The sequence below is a fragment of the Zea mays genome, chromosome 7 (assembly GCF_902167145.1).
Source record: "Zea mays cultivar B73 chromosome 7, Zm-B73-REFERENCE-NAM-5.0, whole genome shotgun sequence".
In the NCBI taxonomy this organism is placed as follows: domain Eukaryota; kingdom Viridiplantae; phylum Streptophyta; class Magnoliopsida; order Poales; family Poaceae; genus Zea; species Zea mays.
In genome coordinates, this window is record NC_050102.1 from 155,288,472 (window position 1) to 155,309,607 (window position 21,136).

The 21,136-nt window shown below is 43.2% G+C and overlaps 2 protein-coding genes across 4 annotated transcripts; one reads left to right on the forward strand and one right to left on the reverse strand.

Moving 5' to 3' along the window:
• The first annotated feature begins 288 nt into the window (after positions 1 to 288).
• On the forward strand, positions 289 to 1,968 carry LOC542430 (actin depolymerizing factor 1). Of its 3 annotated transcripts, XM_035960773.1 has the most exons (4): positions 289 to 438; positions 566 to 955; positions 1,066 to 1,331; positions 1,424 to 1,968. In XM_035960773.1, exons 2-4 carry the CDS (start codon positions 953 to 955, stop codon positions 1,572 to 1,574), a joined length of 420 nt encoding a protein of 139 aa, XP_035816666.1. In that variant the 5' UTR covers positions 289 to 438; positions 566 to 952; the 3' UTR covers positions 1,575 to 1,968.
• A 969-nt stretch (positions 1,969 to 2,937) lies between these two features.
• On the reverse strand, positions 2,938 to 12,943 carry LOC103633177 (E3 ubiquitin protein ligase RIN2). The gene is made up of 12 exons (XM_008654863.3): positions 12,405 to 12,943; positions 11,387 to 11,464; positions 8,881 to 8,967; positions 8,692 to 8,813; positions 8,232 to 8,328; positions 7,487 to 7,592; positions 6,546 to 6,703; positions 6,311 to 6,448; positions 6,158 to 6,225; positions 4,883 to 5,092; positions 3,379 to 3,742; positions 2,938 to 3,286 (listed from the first exon to the last, which is right to left on the reverse strand). Exons 1-12 carry the CDS (start codon positions 12,615 to 12,617, stop codon positions 3,227 to 3,229), a joined length of 1,701 nt encoding a protein of 566 aa, XP_008653085.1. The 5' UTR covers positions 12,618 to 12,943; the 3' UTR covers positions 2,938 to 3,226.
• Positions 12,944 to 21,136: the final 8,193 nt, after the last annotated feature.

The following is a 21,136-nucleotide window of genomic DNA, read 5'->3' on the forward strand; positions in this document are numbered from 1 at the left end:
TGGTCCAATTAAGACCTTATTCGTTTGTCCAAAAATGTAACAGGAATCATTTCAGATGATCAAAACTTATATAAATTAGAGAAACAAATCGGCTAGGAATTATTTCATATCTCCATTCCTGAAGAAACGAACGGTCCTAAGGCTCCAAGCACGGGTCTATACATCAGGTTGCGCCGGTCTAAGCCCGCACAACATTGGGTCGGGTCGTGTTCAAGCATTAATCGTGGTATAGACTGGACCATCGTGTCACGGGCTATATAATACATTTGAGAATGTAGAATTAAATACATACTCCCCGTCTCTAAATGACATATTCATATACGAGGATGGTACTTCTTTGGACTATATAGGGACGGAGGTCGGGAGGGAATTCGCGAGAGCAAGAAAGCAGCTACGGTAGCCATGCATGACCATATGAAAGCGACGACGCGAGAGGATGTATGGTTTGGGCTGCTTAAATACAATCTGCAATAGACTGTGCTGCATTGCACATTATTCTTATGAAAGAGTGTGTTTCATCTCTATTTATGTTGTTTTGGATAAAATGTTTTGTTTATTTATGAAGGACATATTTCCTTATCAATAATTCCTACGCCCAAATTAAAGAAGCCCTGGAATCAGGAACTAGGAAGGGGCACCGATGTGATTTTGTGAGCCAACGACATGGGGAGCATGAGCGTGAGCAATGCATGTTTGCCGAGTCAAACGTTGCCCCACCAACAAGCAAGTGCGTCGTGCGTGGATCCTCTCCTTCCTCTCTCTTGGTTCCTGTTATCTCTCTCGGCTGTCCACTCCCCCGTGATGTGAGCGCGTTTCTCTCCCGTCCTCTCCTCTCCTCCCCCGCAACAAACACCTGCAAGCTGCTCTCGATCTCTCTCTCCGTCGCCATCTCTCTCGCGCGCGCATTACTTGCACGTACGAGCTCAGAAGGAAGGCAGAGGCAAAAGCAGCCATGGTGATATGATACCTCCTCCTCCTCCTCCCATTAGCTCCTCCGCATGCATCATGCATGGGTACGTGCGCGTGCTACATTTTATTTGAAATGAAATGGCTGGTTGTCTGCAGGCGAACTCGTCGTCCGGCCTTGCGGTGAACGACGAGTGCAAGGTGAAGTTCCGGGAGCTGAAGTCGCGGCGGAGCTTCCGGTTCATCGTGTTCAGGATCGACGACACGGACATGGAGATCAAGGTGGACCGCCTCGGCGGACCGAACCAGGGCTACGGCGACTTCACCGACAGCCTCCCCGCCAACGAGTGCCGCTACGCGATCTACGACCTCGACTTCACCACCATCGAGAACTGCCAGAAGAGCAAGATCTTCTTCTTCTCCTGGTAATTCCATTCGTCGTCCATGTCCATATATATGTACGACAGTGCAGCAACGAACGTCAAAGTGTATCTGACTGAAAAAAAAAAACAATTAGGTCCCCTGACACTGCACGCACCAGGAGCAAGATGCTGTACGCCAGCTCCAAGGACAGGTTCAGGAGGGAGCTGGACGGCATCCAGTGCGAGATCCAGGCCACCGACCCCAGCGAGATGAGCCTCGACATCGTCAGGAGCCGGACCAACTGACCGTCATCGTCCATCAACGACCAAGCAACAACACATCCACACTATATACTCAATTCACATTGCATGCATCGTTATTATTACATCATTTATTTCAGACCCCCCGCCCACTGCTAACCGTAGTCCATAAGAGATTCATCATCCGTGGACTATGCTCGATCTCTTCCGTACGATACAATTCTCAAATATTTCTATTTATTTCCTAAGTGAATTATTATATATGTACTATTTCATTCCAGGTTCATTTTACTTGTGACCATTCTTCAGTTCTTTTTTCTGTAAGGATCGGTATATCGGAGCATATGTGCATGGCTATGCCAGTTGTTGGGCGTAAGAATGTATTTTTTTCTGTAATATAGAAAAAAACTATTTTAAGCAACAGGTTATTGTCAAGTTACTTTGCTTGTGAACAAATTTCGTACCACGTATATATTTGTATGACCTTTGTATAAAGGTGACACGCCTAGTAACATTAACCAAACACCGAGGAAATATTAATTCTCAATCCAAGGGAACTCAAGGCGGTTGAGAGGATTTTTAGGGCTGATTCAGTGATCAGAGATCCCGAGGAGGATCCACGGGGGAGAAATCCCCTTGTAATTGAATAACAAGGGGATTTCTCCCCCGTGGATCCCCTCAGGATCCCTGATCACCAAATCAACCCTTAGGCTAGTTTGGAAACTCAAATCTCTTTTAGGATTGAAGAAGATTGGAGAGAAAATTAGTTCATTTCCACCTCAATCTCATTTAATCCCGAAGGGGATTTGAGGTTCCCAAAGTAGCCCTTACTGGGATAAAATTCCCCTTAATCTTTTTCAAGGCTACTTTGATGACAATGGAATTTAGGGAGAAAATGAACTAATTCTTCACACGATCTCCTCCAATCCTTTTTAATTCTCTTATATCACCAAACAAGGCCTCAATGTCCTTGGATTGGCGAGGTCATCCCATTTTATCTCGTTCACAAAAACAACAGCGACATTAATAGACTTAAAAACATTTGAGATGTCCACGGAGATATGACCAACCGGAAACAAGTGATATTCATGGTAGCTGTCCCTACTACAATCAAATAGATAGAGATATGACCAACCGGAAACAAGTGATATTCATGGTAGCTGTCCCTACTACAATCAAATAGATAGTCCCAACGCTCGCATATATATACTCTATATTCCAGGAGATCCTTTTTCAAACTCCGCACCAGACTTCATGCAATTCAAGTACCAACAGAACATATTACTACTGCACAACAGATAGCTTTGCATTGCATTGGAAACACACTATTTTCCCTTCAATCAAATGTTCAACATATAGCTGCAGGTTAGAACTCCGCGTGCCCAAATAGAAGCCTGAAGATGATGCGTACCGTCGACAAGTGCTTTCCAGACGCATGATATTTAGTCCCAAAACAAATTTTATTCCGATCTTTTCTAAATACACTAACCTATAGCATACCGAGTATGATAATTATACAGCTATGGTTACTATACAAACAAATCCCTGCGGACAAAAATAAAGAGAGAGAAAAGGATTTTATTACAGGATCGAAGAGTGTTGTTACACCCAGGCTCGCCTTTAACTATACACATACTTTTCTTATAAGCTTTTACAGCCAGTAAACGTCATACTTATATGTTGTATTGACGTATCTACTATTGCATCAGCAGAAGATTATTCACAGTCGCGTTTATGTTGTTTGTCCTCATCAAATCCTACAGCGAGAAATGGGAACAGACAAGGCATCAGTGTGTGTAAAAGTCGCAAGAATCAACTACGACCAGAGCTGTGCGAGACAGGCACAAACCTCTATAATTAGCTCGTCAGGAATATGAGGTAGAACTTCCCGCACCCTATCTACCATAGTGAGTACCTCTGAAAGACTTCCATTGCCTGTGCCTGCACTACCACGGAGCCGCAATCCGGAAGCAGATGCACTACCAGGCACCATCGAGGAAGTGGATGGAACAAGAGAGGACCCTGCCATGGGCTCGGGCCATAGGTTCCAGGTACCATCAGCATGCCCATAACTGTCGGTCACAGAAGCCAACTGCCTCATCATCATCTGAACTCCAGAAAGACCTACTGACCTCACTGCACTAGAGGAACTGGGATTATCTATCACAGGGCTTGACCACGGTGGAATCCAGCTAGCATCCAGACCAGCACCCCTGCATAACGCCGGCAAGGAACGGATCAAGGAAACAAAAGGTTAATATCGCTGATGCAAAACCAACCATATAATCCAAGTTTTTTGGGTGAACATGCTAGCTAGAGATTTGGATCTGCTGTTGTTTCGTCATGTTGCCTAAGTTCGTTCACTATATCAGAAGTATAAATGTAGTAATGCTTGGGCTCCTGACTAATTTTTCGTAAAGATGCAATGAACCTAAGAAAAAGACAAATCTCAAGACCAGCAACCAGTTGATCTTACATCATGTTGATTTCTTCCTCATCTTATATTAGCACCGATGGATTGAGAAGGTCTTGGCTAGGGGTGCAGGGTGCTCGGGCACTCACTTTTCCACAAAACACTATTTCCAATGTTGTTAAGGTCCCGACCATTTTGTTCAGAGAATCCGAAGGAAACATACATTAACCCAAATGCTCATGCAGCTTGATAACTGTGTCTACCAAAGCAAACTTTCTAGGACTGATGTACAAATCAAACATGGGTATCTTTTTACTCCGTCCCGGTATGTAAGGTGTAACCACATCTGGTTCAAAGACCAAGAAATGTATTTATTTCTCTCGATCAATAATAGTAGTATTGCATCGGTCTACGTATATTTAGAGAGAGCATGCCTTATATTCTGGAACTAAAATAAAAAAGTGGTTACGCCATATTATGTGCGAAAGGGCCTCTAGCCGAGTTGGTTAGGTGGTTTGAGTAGCACTACTCAGGTCCTAGGTTTGACTCCCCATGGGAGCGAATTTTCAGGCTGTGGTTAAAAAATTTCCTCGTTTGTCCCACGCCAAAGCACGGGTCTAAGGCCTGGCCCCGGCCGCGACCATTCTCACGTATCACTGTGTATAGGTGGGACAGGGGTTCGGGGGATTTCTCGACCTGCGTGGGGTCTTCTTCTTAATATAATGTCGTGGGGGCGGTCTTACCCCCGCAGGTCAAGTTTTTTTACGCCTTATATTATGGGACAGAGGGAGTAATAGTTACTTTCTGATGAAGTAATTGATGTGCTAATGCAGCTAGTGCCCCCATTCACACTTTTCAATTCAGTATCATGGTGAATACAGTGGAAAAAAAATAAAATAAGATGGTAGAAAAAACCTAGTAGGCTAGTACTCATACATACCTCCAAACAGCATCTGAAGGGTTCTGCTGTTCAACAGGATGTTCATTACCAGAAACTCTCTGCTGATTCATCCCCATAGTAAGCTGTTCTGCGATTCGCTGAACATTTGCTGCCTCCACAATCGGAGACCTTGTTTGCCCTTCAGATGACAATACGAGCGGTCTCCGACAAGTTGGGCAGGAGTAACCTTCCATTAATCCTTGATCCAACCTAGACATAACAATGTAAATTCAGGATAAAATAAAAATTTTGATGATTTCCATGTAGATACTGCATACGATCAATGCTACTAATCCAGCCAATGTCCCTTTCTTTAGAGGGAAAATCTTCCAGTGCTACTCCTTTCATAGCTCAAGCTACCAATTCGTTTTTCCCTGTTTCATATGCATACAAACTTCGAATACATTTTGATAAAGTATTCCCTGCTGGCCTGCTCAGAATCATATCAATTATGCCTTAGCCACCCTGTTGAAGGCTGGTGAGAATCCAATTGACTCGTCAATGTTTACTTGATACCTCTAGTTTTGCCATTATATCGGCACAAGAAATTGAATGGGGATGACGAAAAATCATGGGTAGGCCAAAAATTTGATGGCAAACTAAGCTACACGTACAGACACTAGAATGACAACTTTTGGCCTATTAAGTTAGCATACCCAACCAAACATACCCTAAAGTTTCCCTTTCTTCACATATCTCATTACAACAAGAAAACTAAGAACCAAGCTAGGAGCACTGGTCTTGCAAACCAATTGAAATCGTGGCAACATATCAGGTGCAACCGGATATATTGGTGCAACTCGTGCAATCAAGACGCAAGCATAGAAGTGGGAGGACCTTTTTAAAAATATTCTCTTCAAAAAAAAAACCTCCCACCTCTCTCTGAATATTTTAAAATGGTCCTTTCACCTTTATGCTTGTGTCATGATTGCACGGTTGCACCTGATATGTTACCTTAAATCATAGCCTAGACATAGTGTATATCTAAGTGCATAGCAAAAGATATGTACCTAGAAAGCCAAAACAGCCTACAAAAAAGGGCAGAGGGAGCAAGCTGAAAGGGTTGTGTTAAGCTATGATCAGCAGATCGTGCATATGGCCGTGTAAACCACTGTTTTTGCACTGTATACTACATTGTTTATAGAGTGAAGTTTGAAATGAGAGATGAGGATGAGTAAACTGTTGGAGATAGCCTTATGAATATAACCTATTAACACTTTAGCAGTACTGCAAACCATTCAAGAGGCAATTGCACTATATATGAGAAGGGCATACCATGATCGTAAACAAGCTAGATGAAATAGATGGTTGCAGGACAACTTTTTAGCTCGACCCATCGGTCCCTGCAAGTTGCAGGAACGAGAAAATGGTTGAGATACACAAGGATTGAAGCCCCATGTGATTCTATAGATCTCGGTAATTATTTACCCTGCAGATGGCACACTCATCATCATATGCACAAATTTCATCATAAGTAGCATCTGGAAGTGCTCCGTCGAGTGAACTAAGTGCCTTCCGTAATTTGATGTAAGTTTTAATCCTCTTCAAAAAGGAAACTATAAGAGCCTGGAAATGTTTCAAATGAATGATATCAACATACTGTATATAAAAAATCATGTAAACATCACAACATTATCCAATTATTAAGTAAAAGGTTGCTTACACGCAAGTTCCATAAGAGAACTGCATCAACCAGATGAAACGCCATACCACGAAGCCAAAAGATCATCGAGTAATGACCAAATGACATCAACATGCTTATCAAATCAATAGCAAAACCAAAGTCCCTAGTAAGCTTGCCCCTCCATTCAGAAAAAGATCCTGCAGTTGTGAAAAATGATCAGATCCTGGTGAAGTGATAAGAATTCAAGTGGATGGACCGCAATTGAACAGGCACCGACATGTTCCAATAGACAATGAAGCATAGTTTACAGATAGATCAAAAAGCAATAGTAACAAACATGCAATGAAAGAGCTGTTCTTTTTTCAGTTGCATCCAGCCATGGAAGTGTGCCACGATATTGGCCGCTGACACAACCTCAGATAGCAAATCTGAATACAATTTTCATTGCCTTTTATATTTCAAAAATCAAGTAAAACTCTAATACTCCCACCGTTTTTGAAAGGTGTTTGTTTTAGTTTTCTCCAAAGTCAAACTTTCTAGCTTTGGCCATCAATTTCTGTAAATTCATATAGTTTAACATCAGAAGATTTATGTTTTTAGATCCACCATGAGAAATATTTTTGTAATATATAAATGTTTTACTAACGACAAAGCTAGAACTGCAAGTCTGCAACCTTTGTGAAACAGGTAGAATAGTTCAGTACTATGAAACAATCTTTCAGATTAGTGAGCTCATATGTTCAAAGGTGGCCTACTGCAGGTTTAAGTTTAAATTTAAATTTAAACTCTTTAACTGCATGCATTCTAGGATGCCACTTTATTTAGTGGTAGTATCTATATTCCTCTCATGGTCACTTAAGTTAAGAAACAAATAAACCACACGATTTGCAGATCAAAAAACTTGCGCGCCACATTAGTTAATTAAGTGTAGTAACTAAACTCATAAGGTGAGCAAAGATGAGGAAATAGCAGCCTATCACCTGCTGCTTGCTTATAAGATTTCTGGAAATCAAGAAAGTCCGCACCACTTTCCATTAGATGTCGTTGCCAGATGTCAAATAACTGAAACCCATGCACCATGATAGACTGACAACAGAAATCGCTGTGAGATAAGTCATGAAGGACTAAGGAAGTACTGAGCTTCGCACAGTATGCACACAAACTTTCATGGCAGTTTTAAAAATTAACAGTTTATCATTACAACTTATGAAGATTTATTTATCGAACACGCAGGAGAACTGCACATCTTATAGATAAAGAGAAGAATAGTGAGGATTACAAAGCAGCAAAAGCTGCCAAAGAGAAGCCAAAAAAGCCAAAAGAACTGGTAGGACTGTAACCTATACATTCAGGGCCCTAGCTAAACCTAGGGATCCAATATTTGAGTGACAAGCTCCACCATTTGGGATTTTTATGTGCATTGTTTTTTTATCTGTGTTGCTATGTGTAGGATGTGATCAACCATGCACAGCTGTATTCATAGGGCTTATAATATGAATCTCTATGACTTGATGATCTGTTGAATGTTTTGCATTTACTTTAGAGATAATTAATTGTGAATGACAAAAAGGTCCACATATAGTGTTTCAGAATGTAGCGATATTTAAGATCCATACAACAGGTGTAACAGACAGCTAGTATTAACCAAAATAAAGATTCCAGGCCAAATGGCCATTGGAAAGGACTCAAAATGAGTGACATTTCGATCAGCCCTGATTTAATTACCTGCAGCGTATCAAAGGCAATACTAAGTGGCTCAAAGAACAGGAGCCAAAACAACTTGGAATTACAGGATCTGCAGAACCCTACACTGAGCCACATCCTGGAGAATATATAGGTAGTAAAGCACCAGTGAGTCCATTTTAACAGAAAGAACATGGTAAAACAAATAAGCCTAAAGGTTGTAAAAATGCTAAATACTATAATGTACAGATACAGCCTTGATACAGTAAATTGTACATTGTAAGAAATGAAACAATAAGCATAGGCGACAAAAGATCCTCCATAATACATAATACTGCTGTACTGCTGGTTACCATCTATGGAAGGGAGTGTATAAATAGATAAAATGTCATGATGAAAATGCAATACTCAAGGATTACCTTGCGCACATTGAATAATGGCCACTGTGCTATATGCAAGTATAAAATAAATGGCTAAATACAAACTGAGCAGGGAATATTACCAAAGTAGATCAGCTGATAAAACCAGAAGCAATGCAGAGTACACACGAAAATATTTTGAAGGAGTCGCTGAGGGAGAAGCATTGAGCTGCTCTAGACGTTCTCTGGCCAATGATTGAAACATCTGGATGTGACATGCATTTCAGTTAATGTGATTGGTAGAACTTCAACAAGCACAAGTTGCAGAATACCTTCAGTGAACAAAGAATGACCAACCAAGTTGACCAAAGGATAATTTGCTGAGAAGTTGGAGGCACAGCCAGCGGGAGAAAAGTTCCCTGTAACAAAACTTTGATTAATTGTATCACAAATAGCATCCTGGACATAAAGGATGAATGACAAAGGATGACAACAGAACTAACAAAAGGTATGTGAAGGATACACTATTGCAACTTAACAGCATATTTTGTGCAGCATTTCAAGAATGGCTGTTAAGACCTAGAACTAATCAAAGATCTCATCTACTGTAGTTGATGGATACATGACATCTAGCATGTATCAACCATATAGCTGATTAGTCATTTTTTATCAATCAGCAACCTACTTAATAGATGTATGTTAAAACTCGTTTGTTCTTTTGCTGAGTTGATAAGCATGTCTTAAACTATGAAGAACAGTTAGTGCACTGTACACTGACACAGTTATAATCACCTTTGAAATGTTAGAAGTGCAAAATTATAATCTCTACTATATTTAAGTGGGAGTTTCGTCGTGTGTCATCCTCTCTCACGGCCAGCACATACGCGACACGCAGCCTCCCTGGCAGCGACCCCCTCTCCAAAATATACAAAAAAAAGAGAGAGAGCGCACCTGGGGCTCGAACCAGAGATGCCAGGTATGAAATCCTCACATCCTAACCACTAGGCCTTATGTTGGTTCGGGTCATACAAAGGTTACGTATTATAAATATATGTACAAGTGAATACAAGCGTGCATATTTTTCGAATAATAAACAAAGTTTAGCAAGAAAATGTGAACCAAAAATACATATTTTGCAGGTGTACTTTCAAGCACGAAAGTAGCAGATATTTGGCAGTGTGCCAGTACCACCAACAAATGTAAGCTCCAAAGTAAAAAACGACCGCTGAAACAGAAAATTGTGTTATAAATATATATTAATAATTTGAAAATAAAAACATGCGGGACCCAGCCGGCACTACTGCCGAGAAAGCGGCCCAGGCATGGCATGGGTCCACTTTGAATTGTGTCGGAGTGGGCCGTGGTACTATTAAACGAGTTGTGTCTCGGGTCGCCCCGCTAGGCATAGCCCATTTGGCCATCTATAGTCGAGTGCCTCCTCCCTCGTCGTCCCTGATCTCGCGAGCGTGGAAAAAAGCGAGAGAGAAACTTCATTTTGTCTGACTCGACACTACATACCTCGTCATTCACACTCATCTAATCTATGGGTTTGGATTGTGTTCAAATAACTAACACATTTAAACAATGTCTACCTATATGATATATAGAAATCGTAGTGATGCACGGGCAACTAACTAGTCAAATTATAAATGCTACTTCCAAAGGCACTTCAAGCTAAACAAATAATTAAAACATGCATAATGGTGATTAAGTAAATTATTTTATACTTCCTCCAATCGTAAATACAAGTCCATCTATGTTTGTCCTATGTCTAATTTCTTTTCCAAATTGATTGGTGATATCTATGAAGAGACACTCCTTATGTTCCAAATTGTAAGTTATTTTAGCTTTGTACTAAGTCAAACTTCTCTAGCATTAACCAAGTTTATAGGAACAGTATATTAACATCTAAAAATATCAAATAAATGCATTATCGAAATATATTTCATGGTGTAGCTAATGAATATTATTTGATGTTGTAGATACTTATGCATTTTTCTATAGACTTGGACAAAGCTAAGGAACTTTGATTTAGGACAAAATGCTAAAATGACTTAAAATTTGAAACAGAGGGAGTATACTTAAATGAAAAGAGTTCTCATAATAAATCTAGTCATGTCGAGGTTGTGTTCCATCTATATAATTTTTCAGATATTGGATGGTCAAAATTAGCAAAGTTTGGCAGATGGGCTTATATTTGTGATCAGAAGAGGTAGTGAATAGCAAATTAGATTATGTTATACTGCAAATATACAAAAACACTATCAGAATGCACAACCATTCTGGCACATTTTATTTTTAGTTGGCAAAAAGTATGTTGCATTTTCTTTCAATCATGAAGTAGAAGTTCACTATCATGCATTCATGCCGTTTTAAGTCTCACGAGTTGTGTGTCATTTTATTAAGAAAGATAGAGATAACAAGAGAGGGTGGAACCCTCTAAAGAAAGGAAAATAAGAAACTCTGAAGTCACCTAATACCCATACAAAACACGACCACGACTAAGGGACGAGGCCTGCAGCATTAAGGAGGCTGCCTTGCAGGTATGAAGCTCCACTGCTCCAGTTTGACACCACAGACTGCCCTCTACTCATTAGGGCACTACATTGAAGTGCTACCTTGGCAAACATACATGATTGTAGAAAGTGGTTATGCACAGTACATGGATATGATGTTGACCTTTATACAAATGACAGACATTACAAGGTTAATACAAATTCATCAGTGGTATGTTCACCAGAAGCAACAAGAAACCCTCAGCTAACTCAGTGCCGCAGTGTGGGATTTTTTTCCTTAGGATGCTAAGCAGAAGGGCACAGAAAATACAAGAGAAAGTACCTTGTGAAGTACATAGTTAATGATGTGCTCCAACACTTTTCTGGTCTCTACAGAAGTTAGCTGAACAAAAAATATAGTCTGCATGGCGAAAGGAAACAGCATTAGCACAACCGCACCATAAACAATGGAGACGCAGAAATATGCTTGATATATAGGTAAATTGCAGAGTTCATATGTATCTGTATAGAGATTTTTACACTAGTAAAATAGCAATAAGATGTTCAAATGCTCATCTCCCATGTTGAATTCCATCGACAAAAAACTTAAATGTAACTATGATGCAACTGCACCCAACAATTTGCACACACTACAGACAACATTTTGGAAATGCTTCTATTGCCCCTGACATTTCTTTAATCCGCATTGATAATAAACATGACATCATGACTAGCACACCCTGCCAATACAACAACAGTAGTAGTCAATGGCTACCACCGCAGCAATCAAATCAAAAAACAAAACATGAAGCTATCAACTGCCAAGAGGAAATACCATCCAAACCAAGGAGATATGCATCACATTACAAGAACAAGCATTCATCATCCATACACACTAGAATTTTTAGGTTTTACAGTCAAATAGAACTGCATAAGCCATGGAATCATAGCTAGATGTGCACATTTGCACTCATATTCTACTACTATCTACATCAGTTAGCTCATTCAAACATTCCCTTTAAAGAGAAAATCCTTAGATTGCTAATTCAATCAACATGTTGCTTGTTGCTCATTCAAAACACCATTTGGGGAACCAACTCCTAAGTTCCAAATTAGGCAAATCAAACAAATCTCCAATCAAATTGACCCATCAAAGCAATAGACTAAGAGCCACTACAGAAGTAATAAATACAGCAAGTAACAAAGAACATGAAACACAGCTCAACACAGCTCAATGAGCTGACCAATCGTGCCTACACCACAACAATCTAATCTCCTTCATTGAAACTCATACCAGCATCAATCGTCTGGCACCCACGAAATTACGCCATATAGAGAAGGAACAAAGGATTCAAAGTCACCTTGAGCGCGAGGATGACAACGACGAACACGTGGGCCGCCAGATTCGCCAGGAGCGCGACGGTGACCCTTGACCGCAGCACGGCTCCAAGCCAGTCTCCATCCCCGCCGGCCCCAGCGTCGCCGTCGAGGAGCGAGGACGCCCACCACTGCAGAGCAGCGGTGCTTACCGCCGTGGAGGCGGCCGCGACGTAGAGGCAGTTCACCGTCGCCATGCGCCGCGCATCGGTCGACGCCGGAACGAGGCAAAACGGAGCCCTAACCCTAGGGGGTGGCTCCCGATCCTGAGCGCCGGAGGACTTTGCTTGGGGGGCGCGCTTCCGGCGCTTTATTCGCGTGGGGGAAAGGGGGCAGGCGGCGATGCCGCGAGCGATGGCGAGGCGAGGCCGAGGGGGGCGTCACGGCCTCACGGGAACGCGAGGAACATGGGGAGGAACAATCAAAAAACACGTGGGGAGGGAAGTGGATCCAAAAATTGTTGCGGCAGCGAGGGGTATATGTATTTCTACAGGATCAGTGTATTTTAACTACGGGATAGGCTAGATTAGGTATGTATTTCACCGGTTTTAAGGCTATCTCCACCGGTTTAACTAAACTCTTACCTATACCCAAAATAGGTAACGATAGACATAGTAGATATGTCCAGCAGTTTAACTAAAGTTTACCTAAAATACAGAGGTAGCCTATAAAGTCAACTGTCGGTGTGCTCGTCTCGAGCCTATTCTTCGTTTCGCCACTTCGAACCCGTCTCGGCGGCGACGTTTGAGCAAGAGGACACGGCCATCGCCACCCCCTTCGTCCGGCTACAAGGACGAAGGTAGCAACCAACAAGCGACGATCTCGTTCAAGTTCAAGCCAAGCAACGAAAGACACCGTCGTGGGAGATCCGAGAAGGCCTGACACCACGCACAGCAGCGGTGATACCAGGCGGACCAAGCTTGTGAAGCGCGGGCCGAATACTCGGTACCGAGCAAGGTGATTACATCTGCCGCCTCCCTGGATCCGTAGTTTGGCATTGGCAGCTATATTTTGTTTTTCCCCTTTTTGCGATGATCTAATTTGTGTGGCCCTGCATACGCATTCGTTTCGTTGGATCCGTTCAAATCGTAACATATTCACTACCCATCTGCCATGTTGTCCATACATAACTAACATTGGCATGTTTTTTCATATAAGCGTTTGCGCAGATCCATGGAAATACTCAAATATTAGTTCATCTGTTCAAATCATAGTCCCATGCAAGGGATGATATGCTTGTTGTTCATATTTATTTGTTGATCTACGCACATACAGTTCACATGAACCACACATTACTTACATCTGTCACACAAGTCCCATGCAACAGATTTGTTTGTTGTTCATTCGTGTTAAAAAATTGCATTACTACAAAAAGTAGTGTTCATTCATTAAAAGTACAAACAAATGAACCAATCAATTTTATTCTTTATTCGCGCCCAATTCTCAAGGTCAGTACCTGCCCTACCAGATCCATGTTGAACGTGCCCTACGACACCCTTAAATGGGTTGTGCACGAGATGGAAAGCCATGTTGTCGCCATTCGCAAGCTTGTGCTTGTGCCCAATCCATCTCAAAGAAGGTGTTGACAACCGAGATGTGTCCGGATTACTAGCTCAGATCCTAGAGCTGACAGATTTCATTGACAATGTCTCCATTCAATGCAACGATGTTGTCAATAAATTCAAACCGCAGCAGGAAGTGACAAGCGAAGACGAACGTGTTGCCGTCGAAATGGAACCCTTTCCAACACCTTCACCCCAGGATCTTGAGGAGCATTATGATTACTAGGGCATGAACAACAATAGCGACCAATCTATAGGGATAAACTAGAATATCTAGTTGTGGTCCTTTGTTAAGTGTGAGACACAATATTGTCTTTAAGTACATTTAGGTTATGACTTCTGTCATATGTGAACTTGTTTCTTATGTCGTACCTTGCCGAGCTATATATTCTAATCGTGCTGAACACCGATGGGAACTTTCTGTACTTCTTGCATGGACTTTATAATGTTTCCCCGATTAGATATTATATGAAATGATGAACTCGTTCGTTCAATCATGTGCATAGATCGGAAATGGATAATACCTTTGAAGAAATTGACGAAAATGTTCTAGAGGGCGTGCACTACACTCCTACAATCAACTTGGTCGATGACCTCTCTGCCTCAGCCGATCCAACTCATTTCACCCAGGTTTTGGAACCTCGTTTCTGTAATTTTCCATGTCTTCTGTGCATTTCCATTTTAAACACACACCTCTAAATGTGTAGGGAGTTCCAGTCGAGCTTCAATCTCCCCGTCCCCAAGGGTCGTTTCCTCGTACTAAAAAACTAGCGAATAAAAGGGCCGCTATTCGAGCCAAGAACTTCAGCACAGACGAGGATACATTACTTTGCTCGGCATATCTAAATGTGGGCAAAGATCCAATAGCTGGAACAAACCAAACCCTTGGGACCTATTGGAATAGGGTGCACAAGTTTTTTCATGAACACAAGACCACTCCCGCCGACCGATCCATATTTTCCCTGCAGCATAGGTGGGGACTAATTCAAAAAGAAACTGTGAAATTTAGTGCAATTTATGGTAAAGTATGCAGGAGGAGGAGAAGTGGACAAAGTGAAGATGACAAAGTATGTACCTTAGTCAATTACTCATGTTCATTACTTAATTTATATAAAATAACTCATGCTCATTTTGTATTACTCATGTTTTGCTTACTTTTACTCATGTTCGGTACTCATGTTAATTACTTAATTTATTACTCATGTTCATTACTTTTGTTATATGTTCCTAAGATTAATGAGGCTTTGACTCTATACGATGGTGGATCCGGAAACAGCTTCCAGTTCATGCACTGCTGGAACATACTTAAAAATGAACCTAAATGGACTACTTGGTTGGTGACAGGTGGTTACATTCAAAACCAAAATAGAACATCAGACGCAGAAGAATGCAATGTTGAAGTGGCAACCCCACGAGAGAGACCCATAGGAAGAGACCAAGCAAAAAATCAATGTAGTACACCTAGTTCATCGTCGCATTCTAATGTCTGTTTGGAGGTGTTGCAGAAGATATACATGGACCACCACAACTTCAACATCATGCAAGCAGAGTCATCGAACAAATAAGGGGAGGCCATGCAGTATTTGATGCGAGAGCAAGTTGACCTACAAAAGAGGATTGTTAAACCCAAAAAGACAGAGAAGCTCAGAAATTGATGCTCATGGACATTGAAGCCATGCCTCCTCGTGTCCAAGAACATTTCATCTTGAAGCAGGACCAAATTCTTGTCAAAGCAAGGGAACAAGGCTTGGACCAGTTGAAGTGAAGTCTACTACAGTTTGAGAGTTCGAGTTGCCTGAGGGTTTTTTTCATGTCATCGTATTTCATCCGTTTGTAATAATGTGCAACTTTCTGCACTTGAACGTCATGCGTGGACCTATTTTCTACTAGGTTGATGTTATCATGTGTGGACCTATTTTATATGTTTCGTGTACCAGTAATAAGTTTGATGTTTTCATGTGTGCACCTATTATATGTGTCGTCGTATTTTTAGTTTTATGTTATCATTTTGCAACTGCAACGAATATGTTTTGCATTTTGTGTGCGCATTTCCCACACATATATACTGGTATGAAACAGTGTGCTCTTTCAGTATCCAGGTGCTTGCATCTGACATAAAAATGAGAGGCACATGGTCTAGACACAGACAACAACTAGCAGCCACACACAAAATGAGAGGCATGTACACTGCGTCACTGCCCAATTGATCAAGCAAGTAAGCAATTCAGCACTACAATTCCATAGTTGAGGAATTCATTATCTAGGTTGAAATATATGCCTATTCCAATTTGCACATGGGTTGGACAACACAAGCACTCCGACTAGCAAACACAAACTTTGATTAATGATAGTCGTGTGTTCCCTTGCTTTGGTAGTTCCAGTTGGCACTAGATATGCTTTGGTAGTTCCAGTTAGCACTCCAGCTTGCAATTCACCGAACAAGAAATATGAATATCACTAGATGTTGGACGCCACAATGGCAGCAGCCTCAGTAGTTTCAGTTGGCACGACTCTGCATAATAACAATACTTTGGTTAGTTGACAGTCGTACATTCCTGCGAGTATGAACGAATACATATGCACAAACACACATGCGGTCCATCATAGTGATTCCACACATGATCAACGAGGTCATGTAATAGAGAGTTGTGCCCCTTGTGGCTGTATTTTCCTATGCATTTCCATTAGTGTTTGGATTTCGGGCACAACTTTGTCGGTATTGTACGAAGCCGTTGAACCGTGCTCATAGTCCTCTGCTCTCAACTGGTCCATGTCCCTTTCATAGTCGATGCCCATGTTGTGCAAGATAACAATGCAATCCACAATATACGTCAAGTCCATCGGATCCCACAACCTTGTTGGTCCTTTGACGATACCATATTTGCCTTGAAGCACGCTAAAAACACGCTCGAGGTAAATGCATCAGGTCGGAGTGATGCCAGATTAGTCGCCCGCCGCCGGACGACCTTGTGATTCCTGTCCACCTTGAAATTGATCAGGAATTTGGCATGGACCTCCTTGATTAGCTGCCTTTTATTCTCCTCAGATTCCTATTGATCTTCTATCGATAGAATTTCTATAGTTGGCTCGATGATGTTGCTGGGAGAGACATTGGAGTGATCCCTTGAACCACCCATTGAGGGCCAATCTGATAGTCCTCACGCCCCATCCCCATCGGAGTCGCCAAAAAGTGTGTTGGTGCCGATCTGGGTGTCAATCACTATGAGGTGTACCAACGGTGCTCTCTGTGGAGGCACGGACGGTCTGCGACCTAGGGTCGAACAATACACGACATATGGTAGGAGCAGATTCCTCTGTGCGTGTAACACCCTGAATCTGGGGTATACAATTTCTTTGCTCATATCATCAAATCCAGGTGTTACTCATCTTGTCTCTTTTCTCCTAATCCCCTTTTCCTCTTTTCTCTAGAAGAAGGATTGTTATTTTATTTGGAAATGCAATTATATTCTAGAAGGCAAAACCTCGAAGGAGTATGAAATGTTGCATCACGCTGAACCCCAAACCTTGTCTTATGGTTGATGCATATGCTTGATGTGCTTTTCTTTTATTTCAAGAATATTCCTTGAGTTGGAAATTCTAAAGAAAAAGAAAAGGGAAAACTAATCATAGAAAAAAGAAAAACAGAAAGAAGCCCGCCCCCATCCCCCCGGCCTTTCGGTCTAGTCGACCCACTCCACACAAGCTCCCGCTTCCCCTTCTCTCTCTGCTCGACGGACCCCACCCGCCAGCGGCTCCGCGCGCCCTAACACGTTTGCTGCTCGCGGTCACTGACCAGTGTGCCCCGTGCACTAGAAGTCACCCTGCAGCCACAAACGCCGCCCGCAAGGTCACCCGTGGGGGGCCACCCGTCAGCTGGACACGGCCGTTTCAAATCCGCCACGGCCCCACATGCCATCCCCCTCCCCCAACCAACCTCTGCTCCCGCCACGATGTCACGCACTGAAGCTGTCAACCACCCTGCGGTCGGCCCTTTTGAACCCCCAACGCGCCTATTTCTGCCCCCACTCGCCCTCCTCTGTCCTCTCCCAGGTCGTATGTGTCTGCCACTCTGTCTCTCCTTGCTCACCCGCCCTCGCCAAAATCGTCGTTGTCGCGCCAGTGCCGTGCGCCCGTGCATGCAAAGCCACCGACCACCGGAGGACCCACAACGAACACCCTTTACTCGCGTGAAGCCTGGAGCCTCGCTGTCTTCTCGCTCCATTCTCGCCACTGCTGCCTGGAGCCTCGCTGTGTTCTCGCTCCATTCTCGCCACTGCCGCCTGTAGCCCTGTCCGGGTCGAGCTCCACCTGAGGTAAAGGTCACTGACCTTTTCTTTCTTCTCTCTCCCCCGTTCCTTCCTCACCTTTGCGTGCTCACCGGTGAGGGCCGACGGCGGTGTTGCGCCGTCGTGCCACGTTTCTCCGACCAACCGTCGGCATGCGACGTCCTCCGCTCTCCACTTCGCCCTGGTCATGGCCTCCATGCATGGGGCTACATGTGTGAGCGGGAGGTAGGGGACGACCCTAACGACAGGAGTCAACGGGCAGCCCCCTGTCGTAGCTCCCCCTCTCCCTTCCCTCTTTAGTCTATACATCAAGTGATCATATTATTTCTCCCTCTCTTTTGTGCATCTCTTTAGTTTGTGTAGAGGCTCGATAATAAGCCTTTAGAGAGAGAGGGGAAGTGTTGCTAAGAGCAAGAGCAAGATCTTAAGCATCATTACTCTGTCGGAGAGCTGTCAAAAAACTATAAACAGTCTCGACGTCGTTGTAATCGTCATCAACATGGTGGAAGACTTTATCTGTCGCATTGAAAGATCTAAACAACCGAAGGAAGGAGTTGAAATAAACTCCAAGGTGTGGCTAACTCCAACGAGAACTAGGCAAGCATTTCAGGCTTGGCCGAACCTCGGGATAAATCCATGTGTCTGTGTGCTATGCTCTGTATTGTGTGTTGTCTCTCTGCCTTAATTGCTTTTTATATTTGCACTTCAATACTTATCTGTGGCGCAAGCTATCTTTAAAGTGCAAAGTATTTTGAGACAGAAATTTCAATTCCGTTGCGATCTACTCGAAATGTCTTTCATTCCTTTGTGATCCAATCTTCGAGTAGAGTAAGAAACTCCAGTTTTTAAGTGTTATTTTTATTCGACTATTCACCCCCTCTAGATGATATCCAGATCATGTTTTCGAGTAAAGGGAACTTTCATTGCTCCCACGCCCCGCATCACTAGCCTCAAATCTCGATAAGACCCGATGGCGCTCGTGCAGGGTACACGCACTTCTGCGTGTGCGTCTCCACGAACGTAATCAGAGGGCGTGCCCCTATTAATGCATTTGCCATCCTCGTCGTCAATACATCTTCCGGAGGGAGATGGATCCCGTCGCAGACCCTGTCGGTGAGTCCAGTTCCCCTACCTGAACTCTACACTCACAACGTGCCTAGTAGACAGGGCCTCGGTGTCAGGATTGGTTGTTTCTCGGAGGCGTCACACCCGCAACCCATTGGTGTTTTTTATAGGCGAAGTGCTCGACGAAAAGCCGTAGATGATGCAAGCATCGATGACGTGGTGTGCTCATCACTGTGGGCGTTCATTCTAGTGGACATCCTGGGCGTCGTACTCCGCTTCGTGCCCTGCCTCCCCAACCGCGCCGCCGCGCAGGAGCGGCACAACCTACCACCGCCGCTACCACTACTTGTGCTCTCCAGGTTCAGGTTCTTTAGCTTTTCCACCCAGGGGTAGTCGTTGCTACCGAATTTTTTGTATTTTAACCCTACTTTGGAAAAATATTTATGTTTGGACCCCCAGAAATTTTATTTGCAAGTTTGGATCCGATGCTCGGTGCCATAGGCTATGGCGCCGAGGTAACACAGCTCGGCGCCACAGCCTATGGCGCCGAGGTCTGACGTGGCAGCAACGGCTACCTTCACCTAGGGCTGACCTGGCATCGACGTGGTGGTGACGCGACCTTGTAGCTCGGCGCCACAGATCTTGGCGCTGAGCTACGGATGCATATAAAAACGGCCGCACGGCTGGCCGAGAGCAGACATTTCCTCTCATTTCCAAACTTCGTCAAAAATTGCTGGATTCAAAGATTTGAGTTGGTTCACTTTGTAGACCAAGGTATGGTGCCCAACTGATTCGTTTTGTATATTGGGTTGTTAGTTTCATAGTTGCTCATAGTTTCATTGTTTAATAGTTTGTATAAACCTATTATATTATCATTTCGATTATTAGTTTGTGTAAACTTATTATAAAGCATATTAGGTACAAGTGATAATTATAATCGTTTATTAGATGAAAGACATGTACCGAGAGACGTTGTGGCAGAAGAGAGGTCGTCCTCGGGAGTTATATCCGGACGTATCTAGTAAGGATGCTCTTGTTCCTCCTGAACTCCCCGTGCCTAACTGTGACTGTGGCAGACTGGCTTGGGTACATCAATCACAACATCCAGACACGGCTGCTCGCTGCTACTACCTTTGTGGGGGAAGTTAGCCTTGCTATGATCCTTTCGAAGAAGATTTTCTGCTAGATGTCGAGTGCACCATCTGCGTGGTGCATGGGTGCGTAGCCAGGAATCTGCTCTTGCACTGCATTAAGAATACCTTGGTGTCTGTCAGATATGACACCAACCTCGCGTCCAGGGCCTACGACATGGATGCGTCCAAGCCGCAAGAACCAAGACCAACTATCTCTGTTCTCCGTCTCCACCAAAGCAAATGCCAAAGGAACCAGTGCGTTGTCTGCGTCGCATGATATGGCAACCAACAATGTGCACTTATACTTCCCAAGCAGAAAAGTACCATCAATAGAGAGCACGGGACGACAATGCCTGAAGGCCTCTACGCACTGCGAGAAACACCAGAAAGCACGAAAAAATATCTCTCTGTCGTTCCTCCATTCATTAGGTTTGGGGATGTACTCGTAATGCATGCCTGGGTTTTTTGCTTTGATTGCATTGAACAATGCTGGTAACTTCTCATAACCCTCCTCCCAATCCCTGTATATCATCTTCCATGCTCGCTGCTTTGCCCTCCATGCTTTCCCATATTTGATCCTGTAACCAAACAGCTCCGAAGTCATGGTCATAATTGACTTCACCTTCAAGTTTGGCTGACCCTTCAATATCTCCAATATCCTTTTCGCAAT

Coding starts and splice junctions, on each gene's coding strand:
- LOC542430 (XM_008653638.3), top strand. CDS start 1,048: ATGGCTGGTTGTCTGCAGGCGAACTCGTCGTCCGGCCTTGCGGTGAAC. Junction 1,332..1,423: donor AAGATCTTCTTCTTCTCCTG/GTAATTCCATTC, acceptor AAAAACAATTAG/GTCCCCTGACACTGCACGCA.
- LOC103633177 (XM_008654863.3), bottom strand. CDS start 12,617: ATGGCGACGGTGAACTGCCTCTACGTCGCGGCCGCCTCCACGGCGGTA. Junction 8,814..8,880: donor TCATTCTTTGTTCACTGAAG/GTATTCTGCAAC, acceptor TGTCACATCCAG/ATGTTTCAATCATTGGCCAG. Junction 3,287..3,378: donor CTGACGAGCTAATTATAGAG/GTTTGTGCCTGT, acceptor TTCTCGCTGTAG/GATTTGATGAGGACAAACAA.